A 21,861-nucleotide genomic window follows, 5' to 3' on the forward strand; every position below is an offset into this window, starting at 1 on the left:
ATTTAGACATATGAACATATCAAGATATTTATATTGATATGTTCATATCAGGGTTCTAGAGTAAAGTGTGGCCAATTATTAATTAGAATAAATTGATTTGTTATTAGTATTATTATTATTGTCTACTGCACAACAAAGGAAATTACATCCATTACAGAGAAGAACTCATGGGAAGTTTATTTAAATTTGTTTATCCTTTCAGGTATTTTAAGTTATCTCTATTGGACTGATTTAAATTATATGTTATATATAATATATATATATATATATATATACATATAAAGAGTCTCATGATGCTCGATAACGTGTGATTGTTTCATTCAGTCAAACTTTGGAGTATTTCACTTATTAGTGAATGTAGGAAGCGTTAAACACTATTTTCAAAAACAGTGACAATAAAAATATTAAACCACGTTTATGCCAAAAAAGTAGCCGGACACTGCAGGGAATCGAACCCCATCCCAGTAAACCAGGAGTACCATTACCAGTGCCTTTGTTCTTTTGAAGGCTTGTGGGTTATAATCATTTCTAGTTAACTAGGATAAAATAAATAATTAAAATAAATACATGAATATAATAAATGAAATGAATAAATAAGATAAGTAATTAAAATAAGTAAAATAAATAAATGAATATAATAAATAAAATAACTAAATTAAATAAGTAGAATACATTAAATAAGTTAAATGAATAAATTAAATGAATTAAATAAAATAAAACTAATAATAAATTAATAAATAGATCTTTTCGGTTTTCTGTTGATAAAAGTTGAGAGTCTCCTGGTCGTTGGTGTTCCTCAAGGCGGAGCTCAGTTTCTCATTCTCAACAGTGAGCCGATTACCGACACTTCAGGGTATCGAACCCCATCCCAGTAAACCAGGAGTACCATTACCAGTGCCATTTTTCTTTAGGAGGCCCCCCCTCCCCCCCTCCCCCTCCCACCTCCCCCTCCCCCCTCCAACCGTTCGAGATTCAAAGTGTTCTCAAACTTGATCTTGTTGTTAGCCACCATCTCGGTCGTAGCTTTGACCGAGACCTTTAGCCCCGCAAAGGGCTTTCTCCAGTGGCTCAGTTCTCCATGCGTGGGTCTTCTGAGCGTCTTCACTGGTTGTAACGTTCCCATGATGGATGATGCAGGGGTTCTGCCTCCGGCAGCTGCATATCTCAGATTAAATGTTTTTTTTGATCAACGGAATCCTCCGTATTTATAAAACTAATCTTGGTGTCCCCCACCTTCTCCTGCGGATCGATCCTCAGGGTTTCATCAAATTTGATCTTGTTGTTATCCATAATCTCGGTCAGATCCCTGACCGAGCCTGTTGCCCAAAAGGCTTGTTGAGTGGCTGAGTTGTCCACGTCCACGCATGGATCAATTCAGCCCACTCTTTGATGGTAACAACCTTCTGGTTGATTATGCAGGGGTTCTGCGCAAATTGTTTGGGCAGCTGCATACCTCCAGTATATCTTTTCTTGATCAACGGAAGCCTCCGTATTTATCAATTGGATCTTGATGTTTCTCCCTCGATCTTCAGGGTTTTATAAAACTTGATCTTATCCATCATCTCGGTCGTAGCTCTGACCGAGACCTTTAGCCCCTAAAGGCTTTCTCCAGTGGCTCAGTTCTCCGCATGGGTCTTCTGAGCGTCCTCACTGGTGGTAACGTTCTCTTGATGGATGATGCAGGGTTTCTACGCGAAAAGCTGCATTTCTCCAATGACTTGTTTGTTGATACATGTCTTCTGTAGCTAACAAGTTGATCTTGTCTGAGTGCACTTTGGTTCTCTGTGCGGTTTGGTTCTCTGTGTGTTGTGCCGAAATACTCAATAATGCTCTAAGAAACTGAAATTGTCGTCTCCTATATATTGGCATTCGTGACGACACTGATAAAAGCCCCCCCCCCCCCAATACAAAATCATAAAAATAAAGAATAGAACAAAACAAAACAAAATACAAGTTTGAAACCTCTCAGCACCTTAAGCTGCGTTTACTCCTGTGAGTTTTAGCGGCTTATCTCCATGGCTTTACCCGCGTATGACTTCAACTTTAAACACCTTAAAGTCTTTTTCATTGACATTGGTACTACATTCTCAAAGGTCCCATCTGATTTTGTATTTGTATTTTTCCAAACGACTGAATGTAACGTTCTGTAAACCCCAACTTCTTGGAAGTGGGATTATTCTTCATTCTTGTGTTTGCAAAATCAATACAATAAAATAAAAGAAATAAAACAAAACAAAATACAAGTTTGAATCCTCTCAGCGTCTTAAGCTGCGTTTACTCCTGTGAGTTTTAGCAGCTTATCTCCATGGCTTTACCCGCGTATGACTTCAACTTTAAACACCTTAAAGTTCTCTGTGCGGTTTGGTTCTCTGTGTGTGTTGTGCCGAAATACTCAATAATGCCCGAAGAAACTGCAATTGTCGTCTCCTATATATTGGCATTCGTGACAACACTGATAAAAGCCCCCCCCCCCAATACAAAATCATGAAAATAAAAAAAAGAATAAAACAAAACAAAACAAAATAAAAGTTTGAAACCTCTCAGCGCCTTAAGCTGCGTTTACTCCTGTGAGTTTTAGCGGCTTATCTCCATGGCTTTACCCACGTATGACTTCAACTTTAAACACCTTAAAGTCTTTTTCATTGACATTGGTACTACATTCTCAAAGGTCCCATCTGATTTTGTATTTGTATTTTTCCAAACGACTGAATGTAACGTTATGTAAATCCCAACTTCTTGGAAGTGGGATTATTCTTCATTGTTGTGTTTGCAAAATCAATACAGTAAAATGAAAGAAATAAAAGAAATAAAAGTTTGAATCCTCTCAGCGCCTTAAGCTGCGTTTACTCCTGTGAGTTTTAGCGGCTTATCTCCATGGCTTTACCCGCGTATGACTTCAACTTTAAACACCTTAAAGTTCTCTGTGCGGTTTGGTTCTCTGTGTGTTGTGCCGAAATACTCAATAATGCCCGAAGAAACTGCAATTGTCGTCTCCTATATATTGGCATTCGTGACAACACTGATAAAAGCCCCCCCCCCCAATACAAAATCATAAAAATAAAAAAAAAGAACAAAACAAAACAAAATAAAAATTTGAAACCTCTCAGCGCCTTAAGCTGCGTTTACTCCTGTGAGTTTTAGCGGCTTATCTCCATGGCTTTACCCACGTATGACTTCAACTTTAAACACCTTAAAGTTTTTGTCTTTGACATCGGTACTAAATTCTCAAAGGTCCCATCTGATTTTGTATTTGTATTTTTCCAAACGACTGAATGTAACGTTCTGTAAACCCCAACTTCTTGGAAGTGGCATTACTCATCATTCCTGTGTTTGAAAAATCAGTACAAAAATCAGTAAAAATAAAATAAAAAACAAAACAAAAGGCCGAGCGACCTTTGTTTCACCGTCTCGTTCAGAGCTGCTATGTCTCCAGCCGGTCTTTGTTGTTGACCTGGCCGTGTGGAGCTCCGTTTGGAGGGAAGTCTTTTCTTTAGTCACAGACGATTATTTTCCAACCGCTCGAGATTCAAAGTGTTCTCAAACTTGATCTTGTTGTTAGCCACCATCTCGGTCGTAGCTTTGACCGAGACCTTTAGCCCCGCAAAGGGCTTTCTCCAGTGGCTCAGTTCTCCATGCGTGGGTCTTCTGAGCGTCTTCACTGGTTGTAACGTTCCCATGATGGATGATGCAGGGGTTCTGCCTCCGGCAGCTGCATATCTCAGATTAAATGTTTTTTTTGATCAACGGAATCCTCCGTATTTATAAAACTAATCTTGGTGTCTCCCACCTTCTCCTGCGGATCGATCCTCAGGGTTTCATCAAATTTGATCTTGTTGTTATCCATAATCTCGGTCAGATCCCTGACCGAGCCTGTTGTTGCCCCGCCAGTGGCTTGTTGAGTGGCTGAGTTGTCCACGTCCACGCATGGATCAATTCAGCCCACTCTTTGATGGTAACAACCTTCTGGTTGATTATGCAGGGGTTCTGCGCAAATTGTTTGGGCAGCTGCATACCTCCAGTATATCTTTTCTTGATCAACGGAAGCCTCCGTATTTATCAATTGGATCTTGATGTTTCTCCCTCGATCTTCAGGGTTTTATAAAACTTGATCTTATCCATCATCTCGGTCGTAGCTCTGACCGAGACCTTTAGCCCCGCAAAGGGCTTTCTCCAGTGGCTCAGTTCTCCACGCATGGGTCTTCTGAGCGTCCTCACTGGGGGTAACGTTCTCTTGATGGATGATGCAGGGTTTCTACGCGAAAAGCTGCATTTCTCCAATGACTTGTTTGTTGATACATGTCTTCTGTAGCTAACAAGTTGATCTTATCTGAGTGCACTTTGGTTCTCTGTGCGGTTTGGTTCTCTGTGCGGTTTGGTTCTCTGTGTGTGTTGTGCCGAAATACTCAATAATGCTCTTAGAAACTGAAATTGTCGTCTCCTATATATTGGCATTCGTGACAACACTGATAAAAGCCCCCCCCCAATACAAAATCATGAAAATACAAAAAAGAATAAAACAAAACAAAACAAAATAAAAGTTTGAAACCTCTCAGCGCCTTAAGCTGCATTTACTCCTGTGAGTTTTAGCGGCTTATCTCCATGGCTTTACCCGCGTATGACTTCAACTTTAAACACCTTAAAGTCTTTTTCATTGACATTGGTACTACATTCTCAAAGGTCCCATCTGATTTTGTATTTGTATTTTTCCAAACGACTGAATGTAACGTTCTGTAAACCCCAACTTCTTGGAAGTGGGATTATTCTTCATTCTTGTGTTTGCAAAATCATTACAATAAAATAAAACAAATAAAACAAATACAAGTTTGAATCCTCTCAGCGCCTTAAGCTGCATTTACTCCTGTGAGTTTTAGCGGCTTATCTCCATGGCTTTACCCGCGTATGACTTCAACTTTAAACACCTTAAAGTCTTTTCTTTGACATCGGTACTAAATTCTCAACGGTCCCATCTCACATCAACTCTGAATCCTCTCAGCGCCTTATGCTGCGTTTACTTGCCTGAGTTTACCCGCTTGAGCTTTTGTGGCTTTTCGCGGATTCACGTGACTCGTTTACACAACCACACAATCTGCCATCGGCAGGACGACGCCTCCTGGCCTTCACGACACCGTTAGCTAGACACCTCGTACTTTTGAAGTGGAAACACGTTCTCCCGCCGACACATAACAGTAAAAAGAGATCCTAAATCATATACAACTTTTAAACATCAGATTTGGACTCAGATATTCCAGTGAATCCTTCGAAGAGACCTGGAAGCCTTTTTATTAACTATTTGAACGCTGCTGCAATCCAACAGGAACTAGTTAACTAAAAGACCCCCCCGCCCCCCCAAGGACACCACACAAACGTCTGAACATCTAACGCCCTCGTGTTTGGGTTCATCTCATCGCCTGTTGGCTCACGCAGCTCGGTGACTTTCATCGACTCCGTCAGAATGACCACCGTTTCCAGCGCTACTTTTCATAACGCTGATCGGCTTTCCCAACTCGGCTTCTTCACCTGCAGCTGATTCTCCGTCGTCTCTGCCGCTGTCTTCCTCATTACCGCCGAGAGAGAGACGAAAGGAAATGTAACCATGCACACGACCTGCTAGCCGATCGATCTCTTCTCTCCTTCTTCGCTGCCTCTATCTCTGATGCCAAAAGATCATTCTACAAAAAACTAAATTCAATCTTCTTTCTCTAACCCATTAAACTCGTCTCTATCTTTTCCAACCTCCTTGACCTCCCCTGTCCCCCTCCTTCCACACTTCTACCGAGCCACTTTGTCGTCTCCTTTACAAACAAGATGGACGACATACGCTCCTCCTTCACCAATCCATCTTCTCTCACTACACTTCTTCTTCGTCCCCCTCTCTTTCCTCTTTCAGCTCCCTGTCTCCTGATCAGGTTCTTACCTTAGTAACCTACAGCGCCCCGACCACCTGACCTCTTGACCCCATCCCATCTCACATTCTCCAGGCTGTTGCTTCTGACCTTCTAACCGTTCTCACCCATCTTATCAACAGCTGCTTCTCAACCGGTCGTTTCCCTAACCCTCTGAAGGAGGCGAGAGTGAACCGTCTCCTGAAGGGAACCATCCTCAACCCGTCTGAAGTCAATGACTACAGACCTTTCTCTCTTCTTCTCTCTCTCTCCAGAACTCTAGAGCGATCTATCTTCAACCAAGTGTCCTCCTCTCTCCACAGAGAGACTCCAGCAGAATCTGCAGGACCAGTAAAGGAGCAGCAGACCAGCGAGAGCTTCTTCAGTCCCAGCTTGAAGAAGCTCCAGAGCCAGATCTCCAACAGGCCTCCGAGGAGCAAGTGGCACCAACACTTGATCCCATGATGCAAAGGTAACAGGAACCTAAAGAGACTTCCTAGACGCGTGAGTGTGCGAGTGTGCGAGTGTACGAGTGAGTGAGCGAGTGTACGAGTGAGTGTGGTGTGAGTGATGCAGTGAGTGGCGGCGAGTGTGCAGTGTCGAGTGAGTGTACGAGTGAGTGTGCAAGCGAGTGTGCGAGTGAGTGTGCGAGTGTACGAGTGAGTGTGCGAGCGAGGGTGTGAGTGTGCAGTGGTGTGCGAGTGCGGCGGTGTGCGGTGTGCAGTGAGTGTGCGAGTATGCGGCGGTGTGCGGTGTGCAGTGAGTGAGTGTGCGGCGAGTGTGCAGTGGTGAGCGAGTGTGCAGTGAGTGAGTGTGCGAGTGAGTGAGTGCGAGGTGCGAGTGCGAGGAGTGCGAGTGTCGAGTGCGGTGTACGAGTGAGTGTGTGTGCAGTGAGTGTGCAGTGAGTGTTGAGTGTCGAGCAGCGAGTGTGAGCGAGTGAGTGTGCGGTGAGAGACGGCGAGTGTGTGAGTTGGTGGTGGTGTGCGAGTGTGCGGTAGATGTAGGTGAGTGCTCGAGGTAGACGTGAGTTGCGAGTGAGTGCGAGTGAGTTGTCAGCTGTGCTCGTGAGAGGCTGGTTGAGATCGGTCGAGTGTGCAGTGAGGTACGAGAGTCTGCTGGTCGGTTTACTGGTTGAGTTTGCGAGTCTTGGAGATGAGTGAGGTCATGTTGAAGATGCGTTGCAGAGGTTCTGAGTCAGTAAAGGGAGAAGTAGAAAGTGTAGTGGTGACGCGGGTTAGGTGGTCCTAGGAGCGAGTCACTTGTGAGAGAGAGAAAAGGCGGTGTGAAGAGGCGTTTAGAGTGGTGAAGTGAGGTAGAAAGGCTGAGTTGTTGATGTGAGTGAGGGTGGTTCTAGTGTAGAGCATGTGCAGAGGTTAGGTGAAGAACCTGGAGAGCCGTGGAGCTGTGAAGTACAAGTGAGGACTGAAGTAGAAGTTTGACATGTGTCATGAGATCATGCTGAGCCTGAGAGTGAGCATGGTTGGTCCATGCTTGGTTTGTGAAGAGGAAGTGCTCGTAGTGTCAGTGAGAGTACTAAGGAGGATCTCCTTCAGGACACCCTGCAGCTGTGTGGCTAGGAGGCTGGAACAGGTAGAGTTGTTTGTGAGTAGAGAGTGCATTTTCGTAAGATGAGTTTCTGAGCTGCAGAGTGAGCCAAGGAGGAGCTGTGATGTGAGGATGCAGTTCCTGGGAGACAGCCTTCACTTTCCACCAGGTGAGCTTGGTTTAGAGGCTAGACTAAGAGTCTATGGTAGACATAGTTCTATTTCGGTCTTTGTCTTCTGCTGCGATCCAGTGATTGAGGCCTGATAGGCCATTTGCTGTCTTTGCAGTGTGCGCTTAGAGCTCTCTTGTAAGGTATCCTGTTGTTCTAGGCCTGTGTCTGTCATTGGCTGACTAGTTTGAGGGTCTCTTCTACCATTTTGATCTGGCGTTGGATGTCTGGCTCTTGAGGATCTTCTGTCTCTAAGAAGGTTGATCCTGTGTCCTTGTGGAGCTCTGTTGTCTCTAGCCTCCTCTCTGCTGTATCTTTGATGTCTTTGTGGAGCGGATCTTTGGTACCAGTTTCCAGGCGGTTTAGATCTCGGCTTGAGTCTCTTGCCTGAGGAGAGCTTCTTCTCCAACGAGCTGTGTTGTTTTGTTTCTTGCTGATCTTCTAGCGAGTTCTGTTCCTGAGGTAGCGGTCTTCTGGTCCAGGTCCTGGGTGTCCTTAGCTCCGGTCACTTGTTCTCGTCTGAGTCAGATGTTGGTCCTCCAACGATCTCGGTTGTTGGACCTCGGCTCTTTCAGTCTTTTGGAGGAGTCCTCTCCTCCCAGCTGGTTGTACTGTGTCTGGACTACATTGAGGAGTTCTCCATCGTCACTATCAGAGTGGTCTTTCTAGATCTGGTTGTTGGACCTGGCTGCTTGTGGAGCTCTTCTTGAGGAGTTCTCTCCTCTCCAACACCAGCTGGGTTGACTTGTTCGGTACTCAAGTTGAGAGGAGTTTTCTCCCAACACATGGCTTGCTATCTGGTTCTGTTCAGCTCTTTGTAGGATGTTCTCCGCTCAAACCAGCTGGGTTGTCTGCCATCTTGTTCGGGTCTGGAGCCACTTGAAGTCTTTCCTCCACAGGCTTGTGAATGTCTGGCATGTGTGAGCTCACTGCATTTTGACTTTTTCTGAGCCTGAGACATTCTCTCTTCCTCCAAACCAGCTTGTTTTCTGCGGTGTTTTGAGAGTCTCCTCCTTGACTCCACTGGTGATGACTGAGAGTTGCTTGTCTCCTATTCGAGGTAGTTCTTCTCATTGATCTTGCTGGGCGTGTGGAGCTCACTTGAGGAAGTGCTTCTGCCTCCACAGCCAGCTGGTTTCTGGTGTCTGTGAGCTGCACTTGGAGATTCTCTCTCAGCAGTGGCTTACTGGTTTGGGCTGTGAGCTCTTTTCAGGAAGTGTTCTCTCTATCACACCAGTTCTATCGTGTCAGACTAAGGTTCAGCTCGCATTGGAGTCTGCTCTTTGATCTTGAGCTGGGCGTGTGGAGCTCACTTTGAGGAAGTCTTCTGCTCCTCCAACGCCAGCTGGTCTTTGATCTGTTTGGCGTGTGAGTCCATTTGAGGAAGTCTTTCTGTCCACCAGTATCTCACTGGTGCATTTATCCTGGTCTTTGATTTGACTGCTGTGGAGCTCTTTGCAGGAAGTTTCTTGTCTGTCCAACACCAGTGGTCTACTTGATCTTCTATGCTTGGCTAAGGTTTGTTTCGGCTAGTTTGGAGTGTTCTCTGCTGCTCACAACTTTGTCCGGTTTACTGAGAGCATGTTATGCTCACTTGGAGGAAGCGTCTCTCTCCAAGCACTGGTCTTTGATCTTTAACTGGGCCGTGTGAGTCAGCAGTTTGAGGAAGTCGTGTTCTTCTGCCTCCAACACCAGGGGTGCGGTGCTTGTCGCAGCCAGGGTTCTGCCGAATCGAGAGTCGTTGGCTCTCCTAGCGGTCTTTGATTTAACTGGGCTGTGTGGAGATCATTTGAGGGATGATCCTCCTTCTCCAGGTCCTTCCAATCCTGTCCTCAGACAATCAGTATTCTGAGTCTATCGGATGTCTGGCATATCTTTGTGTGACTGGTCTTTCAATCGTTTTGAGGAAGGTGTCTTAGCTCCTCCAACTACCACCCGGGTGTTGGCGGTGCTTTACTCGGAGCATCCGTTAATGCCATTTGAGAAGTCTCTGCTCGCCAGCTGGTGTTTAATCTGGTGTTGGGTTGTGGAGCTCCCTTTGGAGGAGTTCTTTCCTCCAACACCAGCTGGTGTTTAATCTGGTGCTGGCTGTGTGGAGCTCACTTTGAGGAGTTCTCCTCCTCCAACACCAGCTGGTGTTTAATCTGCGTTGGGCTGTGTGGAGCCCTTTGAGGAAGTCTTTCTGAGTCACAGCCAATATGACTCTCTCTGCTTCCACTTGCAAAGTGATCTGCAGCCAGTGCGCTGGCTTCATCCAGCTGGTCTTTGATCTGATCTGGGCTGTGTGGGAGCGGTGTTGAGGAAGGTGTTCTTCTCCTCCAACACCACCTGGGTGTTGTCCGGTGCCTTTAGATCGAGGGCCATCCAGTTCACTGCCACATTGAGAGAAGTGTTGGTCTCCAGCAGGTCTTTGATCTTGATCTGGGCTGTGTGGAGCTCAGTTTTGAGGAAGGTGTTCTTCTCCAACACCACCTGGGTGTTGTCCGGTGCCTTTAGACCGAGAGGCATCCGGTTCACTGTCTCCTTGAGAGAAGCGTTGGTCTCCAGCAGGTCTTTGATGTTAACCTGGGCTGTCTGGAGCTCACTTTGAAGGGAAGTCACTCTCTGCTTCCACTTCCAAAGGTCTTTCTTAAGCTTTTCTGTTTTCTGATGATAAATGTTGAGAGTCTCCTGGTCGCTGGTGTTCCTCAGGGCTGGTGTTCTTCTCAATTTATCATTTTCAACAGTTAGACGCGTTTTATTTCTAACGCTCGAGGTTCAGAATGTTATCAAACTCGATCCTGGTGTTCTCCATCAACTCGGTCAGGCGGTGACCGAGGCCTTTTGCCCATAAAGGTCTTTCTCGAGTGTCTCAGATCTCCAGGCCTGGATCTTCTGGCGTCCTCGCTGATGTTAACCTTCTGATCATGGATTATGCAGTTCTGCGAAGCCCTCCGGCAGCTGCATTTCTCCAATCAGGTGATCTTCTTGATAAACCGACCCTGCCGTATTTATCAAGTTGATCCTGATGTTTTCAAACTTTCCTTTTCCTCGATATTCAGGGTGTTCTCCATCTTGATCGTTGTTATCCATCTCGGTCAGAGCCCTGACCGAGGCCTTTCTCCTGCAAAGGTCTTTCCTGTGGCTTTGTTCTCCAGGCCTGGATCACCTCAGCCAACTCGTCTTTGGTAACAACCGTCCGATGATGTTTCCAACCTTTTCCTCCTGCTCGATCTTCAGGGTTTGATCCAACGTGGTCTTGTTCTTATCCATCAACTCGGTCAGGGCCCTGACCGAGGCCTTTCGCAAAGGTCTTTCTCGAGTGGCTCAGATCTCCAGGCCTGGATCTTCTGAACGTCCTCGCTGATGTTAACCTTATCATCACGGATTATGCAGTTCTGCTGGCAGGCCTCCGGCAGCTGCATTTCTCCGGTGAACGTTGTTTGTTGATGCATGTCCTCCATAGCTATCAATCTGATCTTGTGTGCGGTTTGCTTCTCTCTTTGTGGTTTGCTTCTCTCTGTATGCGGCTTATTTCTCTCTGGTTGCGCTGTGCTTCTCCTCTAACTCTCAAAGAAACTGAAACGGTTCTCTCCTACTTACACCCTTCAGTGATGTCACAGATCAAAGGCAGCACAGGCAGAATGATGTCATCGTCATGATGATGTCACTATATTATGTTGGGCATTAAAGCCAATGCTGATGGGTTCTATCTCCATGACGACAGATTCTATGCAAACAATTTTTTTCCTTCTTCTTCTTTAATGGCGGTTGGCAAACAACAGTTTGGTGCTTTAGCGCCACCAACTGGTATGTAATTGCATTTTTTTTTTAATATATAAAAAAAAAAACGTATTACATTTTTTCTTAAGTTTGACCAAATATGGCGAAACCACATAAATGAAAGTGAAAGTTTCAAAGGAGTGAAGAGGAAGTGTGTCCGTTTGACTTGGAATGAAACTGTTGCCGTGATGAACAATTATAATAAATATATATATTAGGGATGCTCTCTGATCGGCGCCGATCCATATTGGCCGATATTCCCCTTATCGGTTTTGATCGGCGTTCTCAAAACGGCCGATCAGATGACATAAATTCTGCGTGAACTATCAGAGACGTTTCAATCGCGGCGCATCGCAACGGAGAAAATGCGCCCGGAGAGGGCCGGCAGAGTGCAGAGGGGATCCTCACGCACCGAGCGGCGTCCCTGTCCCGCCGAAATGCGGTCAGCTCAGCCGACGCTCGGATCTCCGGTGTCAGATCAGCCGACAAATCATTTCTGTGCCCCTATAGACTGATATTCACGGTACATGCATTTGATCGGTAGCGCGCGAGGGTTTTGATAAAGTTAGCGGAAGGATTCACGTGACACAACTTCCGGTTTTGCAAAGTTAGCGGAAAGAACCACGTGAAACAACATCCGTTTTTCAAAATAAGATGTCGACAAATCATGCACTAACAAATAAAAGTAAACAATGAACTGATTTTATGTTTATAGATCGGTTTTTTACTGTACCAAGGAAGAGTTTATAAAAATAAAGGTTGTTATGTTAAAAAAGCACATTTCTGATTATTTGAAGTCTTGTTTATAGATTTCCCCAAGAGTTCCAGGAAATGACTGATGCAGATGTGTTCCATACATATCTGAAATCCCCTACACTGGCAATCAAACAATTTTAATGCACTAAATTTTAATTGTAATTTTCTCAAACGTTGTCTTTAAGTGCTGTTGTTTAGTTTTATACACTACCGTTCAAAAGTTTGGGGTCATCCAGACAATTTCGTGTCTTCCATGAAAACTCACTTTTATTTATCAAATGAATTGGAAATTGAATAGAAAATATAGTCAAGACATTGACAAGGTTAGAAATAATGATTAATATATCGAGCCTGTTCATTATTATTATTATAACTGTCTTTAAAAACGCTATTATTGCAATAAAACGTTAATTTGTCATCACAAATTTTTTTATTAATACATTGAAAATAAAAATGTAGCTTGAACGTCTGCCTGTAGTTTTCTATCGTCATCAAATATTTCATACAGTATATTAAGAGTTAATTTGAGGACACGCAACATCCTGGTTGATTAGTTGACAAAATAGCTGATAGAATAGAAAGCGTGAACACAAATCCACCCGCATTCACAGTGGAGCGTTTATATATAACTCTCTTTTTATCGTGAGGAACATTGTTCCATCTTTCTTTTTTCCTTCGGTGAAGAGCAGCTTGTTCTGAAACGTGAAGCATCTGTTGACTTCCTCTTTCAAGTGCTTTTATTGCGCAACACCGCAGTGATGCAGACTGTTTAATTGTGTGTTTATTATAGTTTTATTATGACTTTAGTGAGTCATTGAACGCCGGACCTCACTCATACGTCAGGATCTAGTCGGGTCACACGGGGTAGTAACAGGTCGGACGTATCCAGACCAGCTCCTCCTCTCCAAGTAAGGAAATCCTGAGGTCAGATATCCTTATGCCTCTAAGAAGACAAAATATATTCATTTAGTTATATATGAAATGTTTTTCTCCCGAAATAGTCCTATTTTAACCCTCCTGTTACCTTTAGGGTCAATTTGACCCCATTCAATGTTTAACGTCGGTGTTCTTTGGGGTCAATTTGACCCCAGGCTGTTTTTCACTGTGTCAAACATATAAGAAATATAAACTTTTTTATACATTTAAAGGGCTATTTAGGTCGTCAACAAACAAACACAAAGTACCTCACACTTAAACTTGGGAAACAATATTAATTCTAATAATGTTCTGGAGGTTTTAATTGCTGGGGTCAAATTGACCCAGAGGGTAAAATATGTCAGTAAATATAAAGGTAACAGGAGGGTTACACATTGAATGGGGTCAAATTGACCCTAAGGCAACAGGAGGGTTAAGCTTGTGTGTGACTTGTGTAAAGCGATGATGTAAACTCCTCCTGAGGTCGTGACCTCGGTGTCCTCACAGCTGAGGCCTTTGTGGAAAAATATCACTTTTAAAAACACACAAACTAGATCCTGGATGTGGTCACCACTCGCTTCTCATATTATTTCCATGTGTTATTTGACAGACGTAAACAGACGTCTTCAGCGGGGTCGGCTGAGGTCGGAGCGTGTGGCCGTTAAAGCTCCTCTATATATGTGCACCCAGCCGCTCACAGTCGGGACGCACAAAATAAATACATCACAGGGAGACGGCCCCCCGGGGGCGTGACTCGTACTTCTCTGTGGTGTTGAGTGAGAAGCATACACTAAACTCATAAATAGTCCTCGTATGCATGTCTGTACTCACGGTGCGTCCCCATTCAACCCGAGTTCAACCCGTACTTTATTTATTTTTTAATAGCACTACATTTTTTAATGATTCATTTTATATTTATTGTTTCTTTGCCTTCATGTGTGCTAAGTTTGATCGGCCAATATATTGATAATATTTAGTGTCTGAGCTATACGCACCTCTTTGAATATCCATGAGTTCATCTTGGTGTGGTTCCCATGTCGTCTGACCTGTTTCGCTTTTATTACACAAACAGTTGTTTCATAAATATGTTTATAACAACTATTACGAGAATTGATTAGACGTTTGTGTTATTTGTCAAGTAAAATGACCTGATATTAGTTGTGAATATTCAGGATTCAATGCTTTTATTTGTCTTATGTGAGAGTAAACTACATATATAGTTGTGCTTTGGACTAAAGGAAGTAATGAGATGTCAGGATGTTTTTGATTCAACACTTAATAGACCAAATATTAATTCATTCATTTTGGGAATTTATTTGGAGATTAACTGATAATAACAATGAGCATCCGGTGCAGGCCTGAACTGGATAAAGTGAAGATTGTAGCCTCACTCGGGTGTCTTTCAGCTGGTGGAGAGAGATCTGGTGACGGTGAGACAGGTGGATGACCTGCACCGGGACGTTACGGTTACATGGTCACCGTCTTTAACCGTTATTATGATATTTAACCCCGGCTGTTAGTATCTTTCCCATCGACCGCTCCCTGTCACTCTACGTGTAGTACCCGGTATTCGCCACCAGGTGGTGGTAATGCATAAGGAGATGTGATGCCTGGCGAGCATTCGGAGGCGTTGAGAAACAACACAACCATTTGAAAAGTTTATTTCTACCATACACAAACTGTACAACACAGCGCATATCTGTTTATTATGAAATATTAAAAGTAATAGGAAGTTTTCAATTTACAAACTACTTCAACTGAAGAAAAAAAAGCATTACATTTTAATTTAAAAGAAAATACAATACAATACAATTTCATATCGGACTAATATCGTTCCACAAAAAAAGCATTTCACATTACAAAACATCAAATACTAACAGGGAAAAATAAATATTATTCACAAAACTTCCTGAGCAAACAATGTGTGGTTTAGGAATTAAATATACAAAATTATAAATAAAGGATTGCTAAGTTTAAAGAATTTGAGTCAATTTCTTTCTTTTTTTTCAAAGTTTTTGGATAAAATAGGGTTGTTATTTTTTCTGTAATTTGGCTCTTTTGCTGTTAATTTTTTTCCTCTTCGAATTCTCCTCAAATACACGACTTATTTTTGCAGAAATTAAAAAGGTATTGCTCAAATGAATTACTCTGTCATTTGTCTTGTGGGTTTAACTTCTTATAGAACAGTGACGTGACAACAGTAGTGTCCCATTTCCCTCTTTTTGTTGAAGGGCAGTACGCTGAACAAAAAATACAAAATAATTAAATACAAAAGTGCAATTGATGCCAACAACTACCATTTGTCTATGTTTTCATAACTTTTTTCTTCCCTTTTTTGTTGTTGTTGTTGCATTTAATGATTGAAACCAAAATGCGAGTTGTGGCGGTAGACAGCTCGATTTATTTATCTTTTAAATAGCTACTGTTCAAATCTGCCCCACGCGTTACGTTAAGAATACTCAAACTCTGATGGTTGAAATATTAAGGCTTGTAAGCAATTTAAGATAAAAGAGGAATAGATGTTGTTGTTTTTATTCACTCCTTCCTTTTTCCCCCTCCCCTCTCCCATGCTATATCACAAAAGATAAAATAAACACCAGACTTTTTTAATCTCAGTTGTGATATTTCAAAACCCGCCTCTGAGATTACAGCTACTGAGACGACGGTATTTAAACAGTCATCAGGAACGTTTTCCTCCTATGAAAATAATTGTACTGTATAATAAATTAGACACCATCACATAATACTGTCCTACCACAAAACATAGTACTCGTATACTTTTATGGATTCATATACATTTAGGCACATACTATATGCACACTCCAAAGTGTGTGCACAGAAGGCAGTTTAATAACTATATTTATAAAAAAAGAAGAAGAAAAAAAGACATCTTGACAAAGTGAATTTTTTGATTTTTGTTGCACTTCTTCTATGCAAAGCAGAATCTTGACATTCACTTCACCGAATGATTTGCATTTTTGCTCAGTGTCACTTCCTGGTTGCATTCAGGTGTTACTGGTTTCAGAAAGAAAAGGTACAGTACAGTTGCATTGCATTTTTTTTTTTATCTCAGTGTTCACTTTGTCTCACCATACATTCAGTTTCCAATAAAGAAAGCAAAAGCAATGCTTAAAAATATTGATTCTTAGTCATTTTGGTAGGTTTTTACTTTGAAGGGAGAGATCCAATTTATGGTTCAATAATAATAATAATAATAATAATATACGTTTTTCAACACTAGATGGTGAAAGTATGCCATGAAATTGGAATGTGCTTCTATGTAAATATACAATGTGCAGAAAGTCAAACATATTTCTTAATTATTAAGCATTTACAATTCAAGGAATAAATAAAAAAATCAAGGAAATAAATACACTGAACAAATATAATAATAATAATAATAATAAATAGCGATAAATATAAGAATGACATGAACAGATACAGATTAAAATCAAGCAAACCATACAAAATAATTAAGTGCAAAGAGGGGTAAAAATCTCACCGGGATAAACGTATCAAGTGAACGCAGAAACGGTAAAAGCGTTAAAAATGTGGCTGGTAATTCTTCTCAGTGCAGTGTCTTTACCGGGAAACACATTTCCAAAAAAGCCTCGTCTTATACATGCAGCCAAGCCATCCCTCCTCAGTGAAATAGAGCTATCTAGAGCCATTACCCCAAGTCAAAGAAGCCTCTCGCTCTACAGCTTACACATGGATGCCCTTAATAGCCTGTTTGATATTATCCAAGAGGGCCTTGCACTCTGGAGAGTATTCATGCTCCGAGTTGTTGTACATATCAGTTAATGTGTTCACATAGGCTTCGAAATTATGCTCGCTGATGGGTCCCTGCAACGAGAAAAAAAAAGACACATTTGGACCGTTAGTGAAAAGGCAGCAGAACGCGACGATTCCCAGACGAGCGATATTTCATATTTCTTCCAGGTTAGGTGACAATGAGAAGCGGCCGGTACCATTTGAGGCAGCTGGATGTCTGTGAGGCTGTTGATGAGCGCTTGGCTAAGGCGGGCGAGCTCCTTCAGGAGGCTGTCGTTGTGCTGCTCGATCATCCTGTTCTCCTCCTCGATCGTCCTCAGGTTACATTCCATCGACGATATCTGCTTCCGGGTACGGAAAAAAAAGACGGAAAAATGAATAAATTCATAGAAGATAAGTCGGCGGAGCGAATTGTTTTTATTACACGTCAGAGTCGATGTTTACCTGCGTTTGAAGTTGCATCATATCGGCTTCTATCTTCATGTTGGATTCATTCAGTTCCTTGATTTCGTGATCCAAATGTTGAATATCTTCTTTGTTTTCGACACCTGGAGGTTGGAGCACATCATCATCATCATCATCCTCGTCATCATGATCTCATTTTGTCGTGTTCAAACTGGAGAACATCGTCATTTTCTGTGGCAAGATGCATGTAAAAAATACTTAAAATACCACACGACATGTCAGGGTGGAGGAGGGGGGGGGGGGGGTTGCTTACCACTGCTGGTTTTCAGTTTGATGGTCATCATCTCTTCCTCCGAGGGCTTCTTCTTGATACTCTGTGCGTTCAGGGGGCAACCCGACAAGCTGTGGGCCGCAGCGGGGGGGGGGGGGGGGGGTCACAAAAGGACAGTTTTTGAAACAACTTTTACGCGGGAGAAATGTCACAAAGCTTCAACGTCAACACGGTGAACGAGAGTTGAGAGCGAGAGTTGAGAGCGGCGGCGGTGTCGTTTTCAGAGATGAAATGGCGGACGTTTGGCGAGCTCACCTTCTGTGAGTGGCAAACACATTATTGGCATGTCCAAGGCCGTTGCAGCCAGGCAAGGGACAATGGGGCAGTTCCTGTTTATTGGCCTTCCAGGCAAAGGGCAGCCCGTTGATGGACGACTCCTTCTGTCTTTTGGCAGCGAGCGGACAACTGCCCGCGCTGCGATGGGATGTGTATTTCCCTGATATATGGCCCTGTCCGTCACATCCCATTACTGGACACCTACCAGAGAAACCCATACACGTTGTAAACCACCGCTGACTCACACAGAGGAAATGTAACTAACCTGCATTTTAAATAAACATGTCTACGCTGCAGAGAGAAAAAAAAAAAAAAAAAGGGCTAAATAAATAACAAACCACATCATTAAAAAAAAAAAATCAGTTTCAACAACTAGACCGGAAGATCCGTGAAGCATTCCGTTGATTAATCAGCCAAATGTTGATAAAAAAAAAAAAATGAAGTCGCCGAAAACAAAAACAAAAATAATCGCATTAACTACAAGTTGCTAATCCGCCTAAAACTTGTAGTTAAAGCGAGCGGCGCCGTGTTCAGCGCGTGCGTTTTTTTTGTTTTTTTTCCCGCAGGTTGCTGATGTTTGCGCTCGAAAAACAAAAGCAACAACAGTCACGCCGAATATCATTAAGAGTTTGTCAGTTGCATTTCCAGAGCCTGTTTTTTTTTTTTTTTTTTCTCCTCCTGTGCAGGTCAGTAATGGAGTGACATGAATTACAGATAATTGTCATGTATCCCCTCATGCGAAAGAATGTAATTTGGAGTTGCTGAACCCTTTCCCTTATTGATAAAGGTGAAAGGTCACCTGAGATGATACAAATGGCACGCGCGCACGCCGCAGAGTGCCGCCGCAAAAAAGCCGGTTTCAGCATTTTGTTACTCCGCAGCACTTAGAGGACAAAACAGCGGCGCCATTACGCACATCGACTACAGGTAGGCAGCTGGATGCGAGGCATCGGGACAATGGAGGCATGCCATATGGCCCACTGTTTACAGTAATCTAGGGGCATTTGCTACCCTCCCCCTTTCTCTCCCTTTCTCTCTTAATGTGTATGAGATCTATTCCAGTCTAATTCCTAAGCTCATGCCTTTGCATTAGTAATTAAAAAGAAAAAAGAAAAAAAATCTGCGTCCAGATGTAAAAGTAAACAAGGGCTCATATATCTGACTTTGGATTTAAACTGCAAATCAATTACATTATTTGCTTTGTTTTTTCTCTCCTCCCAATAACACTTTCACAGACAATGATTAAGCTGCAAATGAGTGCAATGCCATCGGAGTGGGCAATACGACGTTTTCTTGATATACTATAATTATAAAGAAAGCACTCAGTGGAGAGTAATAAGCCAGATATTACATTCAGAAAATAGGAACAAATATATTTTTTTACAAAAGCCTGATAAAAAAAAAAAGAAACCCCACAAAAACACGCCGCTAATCCTTAGAAAATAATTCACTAATGTTACGACAAGAGAAGTATTATTTTCTTTGTTTAACTTAATGGCCTCCAGGTGTAATGCCCCGGGGCACAAAAGCATGACGCATTTTCAACAATGATTTATTTTGTATTAATTTTTTTTAAGCAAAAAAGGAATAGAAAAAAAAAAAATGACAGCATGGGATGAGGGGAAACAAAATCTCTTACTTAAGCTCTTGCTCATCTTTGTCATCCTTGTTTGGTGTGAGCTTCAAACCTCCCTTTCTGGCACGTGGACATCCTGACAAGCTAAAAATGATTGGCGACAGTATGGGTTAACATGGAGGAAATCTATTTAGAAGTAAAAAAATAAATAAAAAAGCTAAATGGCTCCAGGCCGCTCCGAGGTCTGAAATCTAAACGTATAAATCTGTACAAATAAACGTCTAATCGCTGGAGAAAGTCGGCAGCCAAAGATATCAATAAAAACAAGAAAATTTTCGAAAAGCGCAGCATGTTTGCGGCATAAAGTGAGACTTTCACCATCTGTCTGAATGTCATGCATCTGACTACAAATGTATTTCATGCTCGGTTGCGATGATTTTTCTCTGCTACCTTCTGTGTGAAGCGTAGTTCCCAGTCACGTGTCCGGATCCGTCGCAGCCAGGTGTCGGGCACCTGCAGGTGGAGAGACGCATGAGACCAGGTGCTTTTTTCCTTCTTCTCCTTTTTTTTTTTTCAGCAACAGAAAGGGAATATATCAATGCCAACACACTTCTTGTGGAGCACATAGAAATCATGCTTGGTGTGGGGGCAGCGAGTAAAGAAAGGGAAGGCATTGACCCAAGGTGACCCCCCCCCCCCCACAAAAAAAAAACAGGCTTCCTAGTTCAATGTGCAAAAATCCTTCAGTAACAATAACTGTTTTCCCCACAAAAAAACACGTACTTTAGTTCCTGAGAGTTGGCTGCCATCAGTGATTTGAGTGTTTTGTCAGCCAGGGGACATCCAGACACACTAGAGAGGATAAAGAGCTAACAGTCACTTTTAATGCACTCTTTGATCACGGCTGAATTAAATAATCTCAATACAATGGTCTCAAAGCATTTTTTTCCCCTTCCATACACAATCATTTGAAAAACACAGTTCCTCTCGAAGAGAAAGCGTCGAAAAGTGACACACGTACGACTAAAAAAATAAAACAAACTCCTCCCTCGGCCCCGCTCCCCTCACGTCTCTGTAATATCTGACGTCGTTATTTCCGGTACCTGCGATGCGATGCATAATTCCCCGTCACGTGGCCGCTGCCGTCACAGCCCGGGGTCGGACAGCTGTGGAGAACACAAGGCATTAAAGCGCACAGATTACGCCGGTTCCCACAGCCTCGACCCAATCTCTCTCTCTCTCTCTCTCTCTCTCTTTACACCGAGTTAGTACAGCGGGAAGTTTAGTAGAAGAATTAATACCATGTCGCTCAACATTAATAGTGTTTCTGAAGGCGGGGTGGGGGGGTGGAGTGATGTGCTGAAACTATCGAGCTCGTTCCTACGGTCTTCTGGAGGTGTGACCCAGCGGAGAGCATGCACTCTAAACTACAAAGAGTTGTGAAGCTGACGCGGCGATGTGCCGGGAGGAACACTCACTTTCAAATAGATTACATTGTCTGCTTCCACATGAACCTGCAGACACACCAGTTACAATGACGTGTAACGCAGCGCTCACTCGGATCAGACCGACTCCACCGGAGCGAAAAGGTGTGTATACGGTGTGTGTGTGTGTGTGTGTGTGTGTCGTTAATACTGACCATCTGCCAGCTAAAAAAAAGGGGAAGCTCGCGTTTCATTCTCTCTTTTTGTTGTTGTTGTTGCTGTTGTTGTTGTTAACGTGACGCACCTCAGAAGCTCTTTCTTCGCGTCTCGCAACAGCAGCTTGGCTTTGGGGCTCATCACGCCGCCGTCCGCTTGGTACTGTTGGTCCTCCAAGACGGACATGCGGTCGTAATCCTCCTGGCGAGACGGAGAGAGAAGTATAACGTCGGGCCTTTATTGTTTTGAAAAAACCGACCCGATGGACAACGACCTTAAAGTGAATAATTAATGAGAAGCGGCGTGTAATACTCTGAGGAACACGAGCCCTGCAGAGGGTTAGAGAGCGATTACGCTTAAGGATGTACTCATACTCTCGTAAACCACACATCCATTTAAAGTCATTCTTAATCCACGTGGTATTTATGAGGTAGGGCCGTGACGTTTGGATTTCCTTTTTTTTCTACAGACAAGATTGTGCAGTCACCAGATGTTGGGCCTGATTTCTAAAAGCAGGTCAAACGTGGTCATTATGATCACAACGAGTGCCAAGCGGGAAATAAAGGGAACAAAAATGTCGAAACCCAGATTAAGATTCATTCATCGACTTGAATGCACCAGTCCTCAGCGAGAAAAATATTGAATATGTTTCCTAGATTTAACGATCTGAGAGGATCCCGCGTCTTAGAAATATGCCAACAATTATTTATTAAATATGGGGAATTTAGTAAACTGGCAGGATTTTATATCCAAGACGTGGATTAAAGTTGAATACTTTTACTATTTTCAGACTACATTAGACAACTCTTAAGGTCAACAAGGTCAATAAA

The 21,861-nt window shown here is 43.0% G+C and overlaps 1 protein-coding gene across 7 annotated transcripts in view; it reads right to left on the reverse strand.

Moving 5' to 3' along the window:
- Nucleotides 1-14,674: 14,674 nt before the first annotated feature.
- st18 (ST18 C2H2C-type zinc finger transcription factor) overlaps nucleotides 14,675-21,861 on the reverse strand; it is a 46,495-nt gene continuing 39,308 nt past the window's right edge. For 5 of the 7 annotated variants that reach the window (XM_056421703.1, XM_056421697.1, XM_056421698.1 and 2 more), the window contains 10 exons: nucleotides 21,120-21,232; nucleotides 20,495-20,557; nucleotides 20,175-20,243; nucleotides 19,842-19,904; nucleotides 19,455-19,535; nucleotides 17,795-18,016; nucleotides 17,522-17,610; nucleotides 17,248-17,351; nucleotides 17,001-17,147; nucleotides 14,675-16,875 (listed from right to left, as the gene is read on the reverse strand). In XM_056421703.1, coding sequence (XP_056277678.1) covers nucleotides 16,735-16,875; nucleotides 17,001-17,147; nucleotides 17,248-17,351; nucleotides 17,522-17,610; nucleotides 17,795-18,016; nucleotides 19,455-19,535; nucleotides 19,842-19,904; nucleotides 20,175-20,243; nucleotides 20,495-20,557; nucleotides 21,120-21,232 — 1,092 coding nt within the window. In that variant the 3' untranslated portion in view covers nucleotides 14,675-16,734. The remainder of the gene's footprint in view (nucleotides 16,876-17,000; nucleotides 17,148-17,247; nucleotides 17,352-17,521; nucleotides 17,611-17,794; nucleotides 18,017-19,454; nucleotides 19,536-19,841; nucleotides 19,905-20,174; nucleotides 20,244-20,494; nucleotides 20,558-21,119; nucleotides 21,233-21,861) is intronic. The other 2 variants (XM_056421700.1, XM_056421702.1) reach the window with 2 other exon arrangements.

The sequence above is a fragment of the Pseudoliparis swirei genome, chromosome 8 (assembly GCF_029220125.1).
Source record: "Pseudoliparis swirei isolate HS2019 ecotype Mariana Trench chromosome 8, NWPU_hadal_v1, whole genome shotgun sequence".
In the NCBI taxonomy this organism is placed as follows: domain Eukaryota; kingdom Metazoa; phylum Chordata; class Actinopteri; order Perciformes; family Liparidae; genus Pseudoliparis; species Pseudoliparis swirei.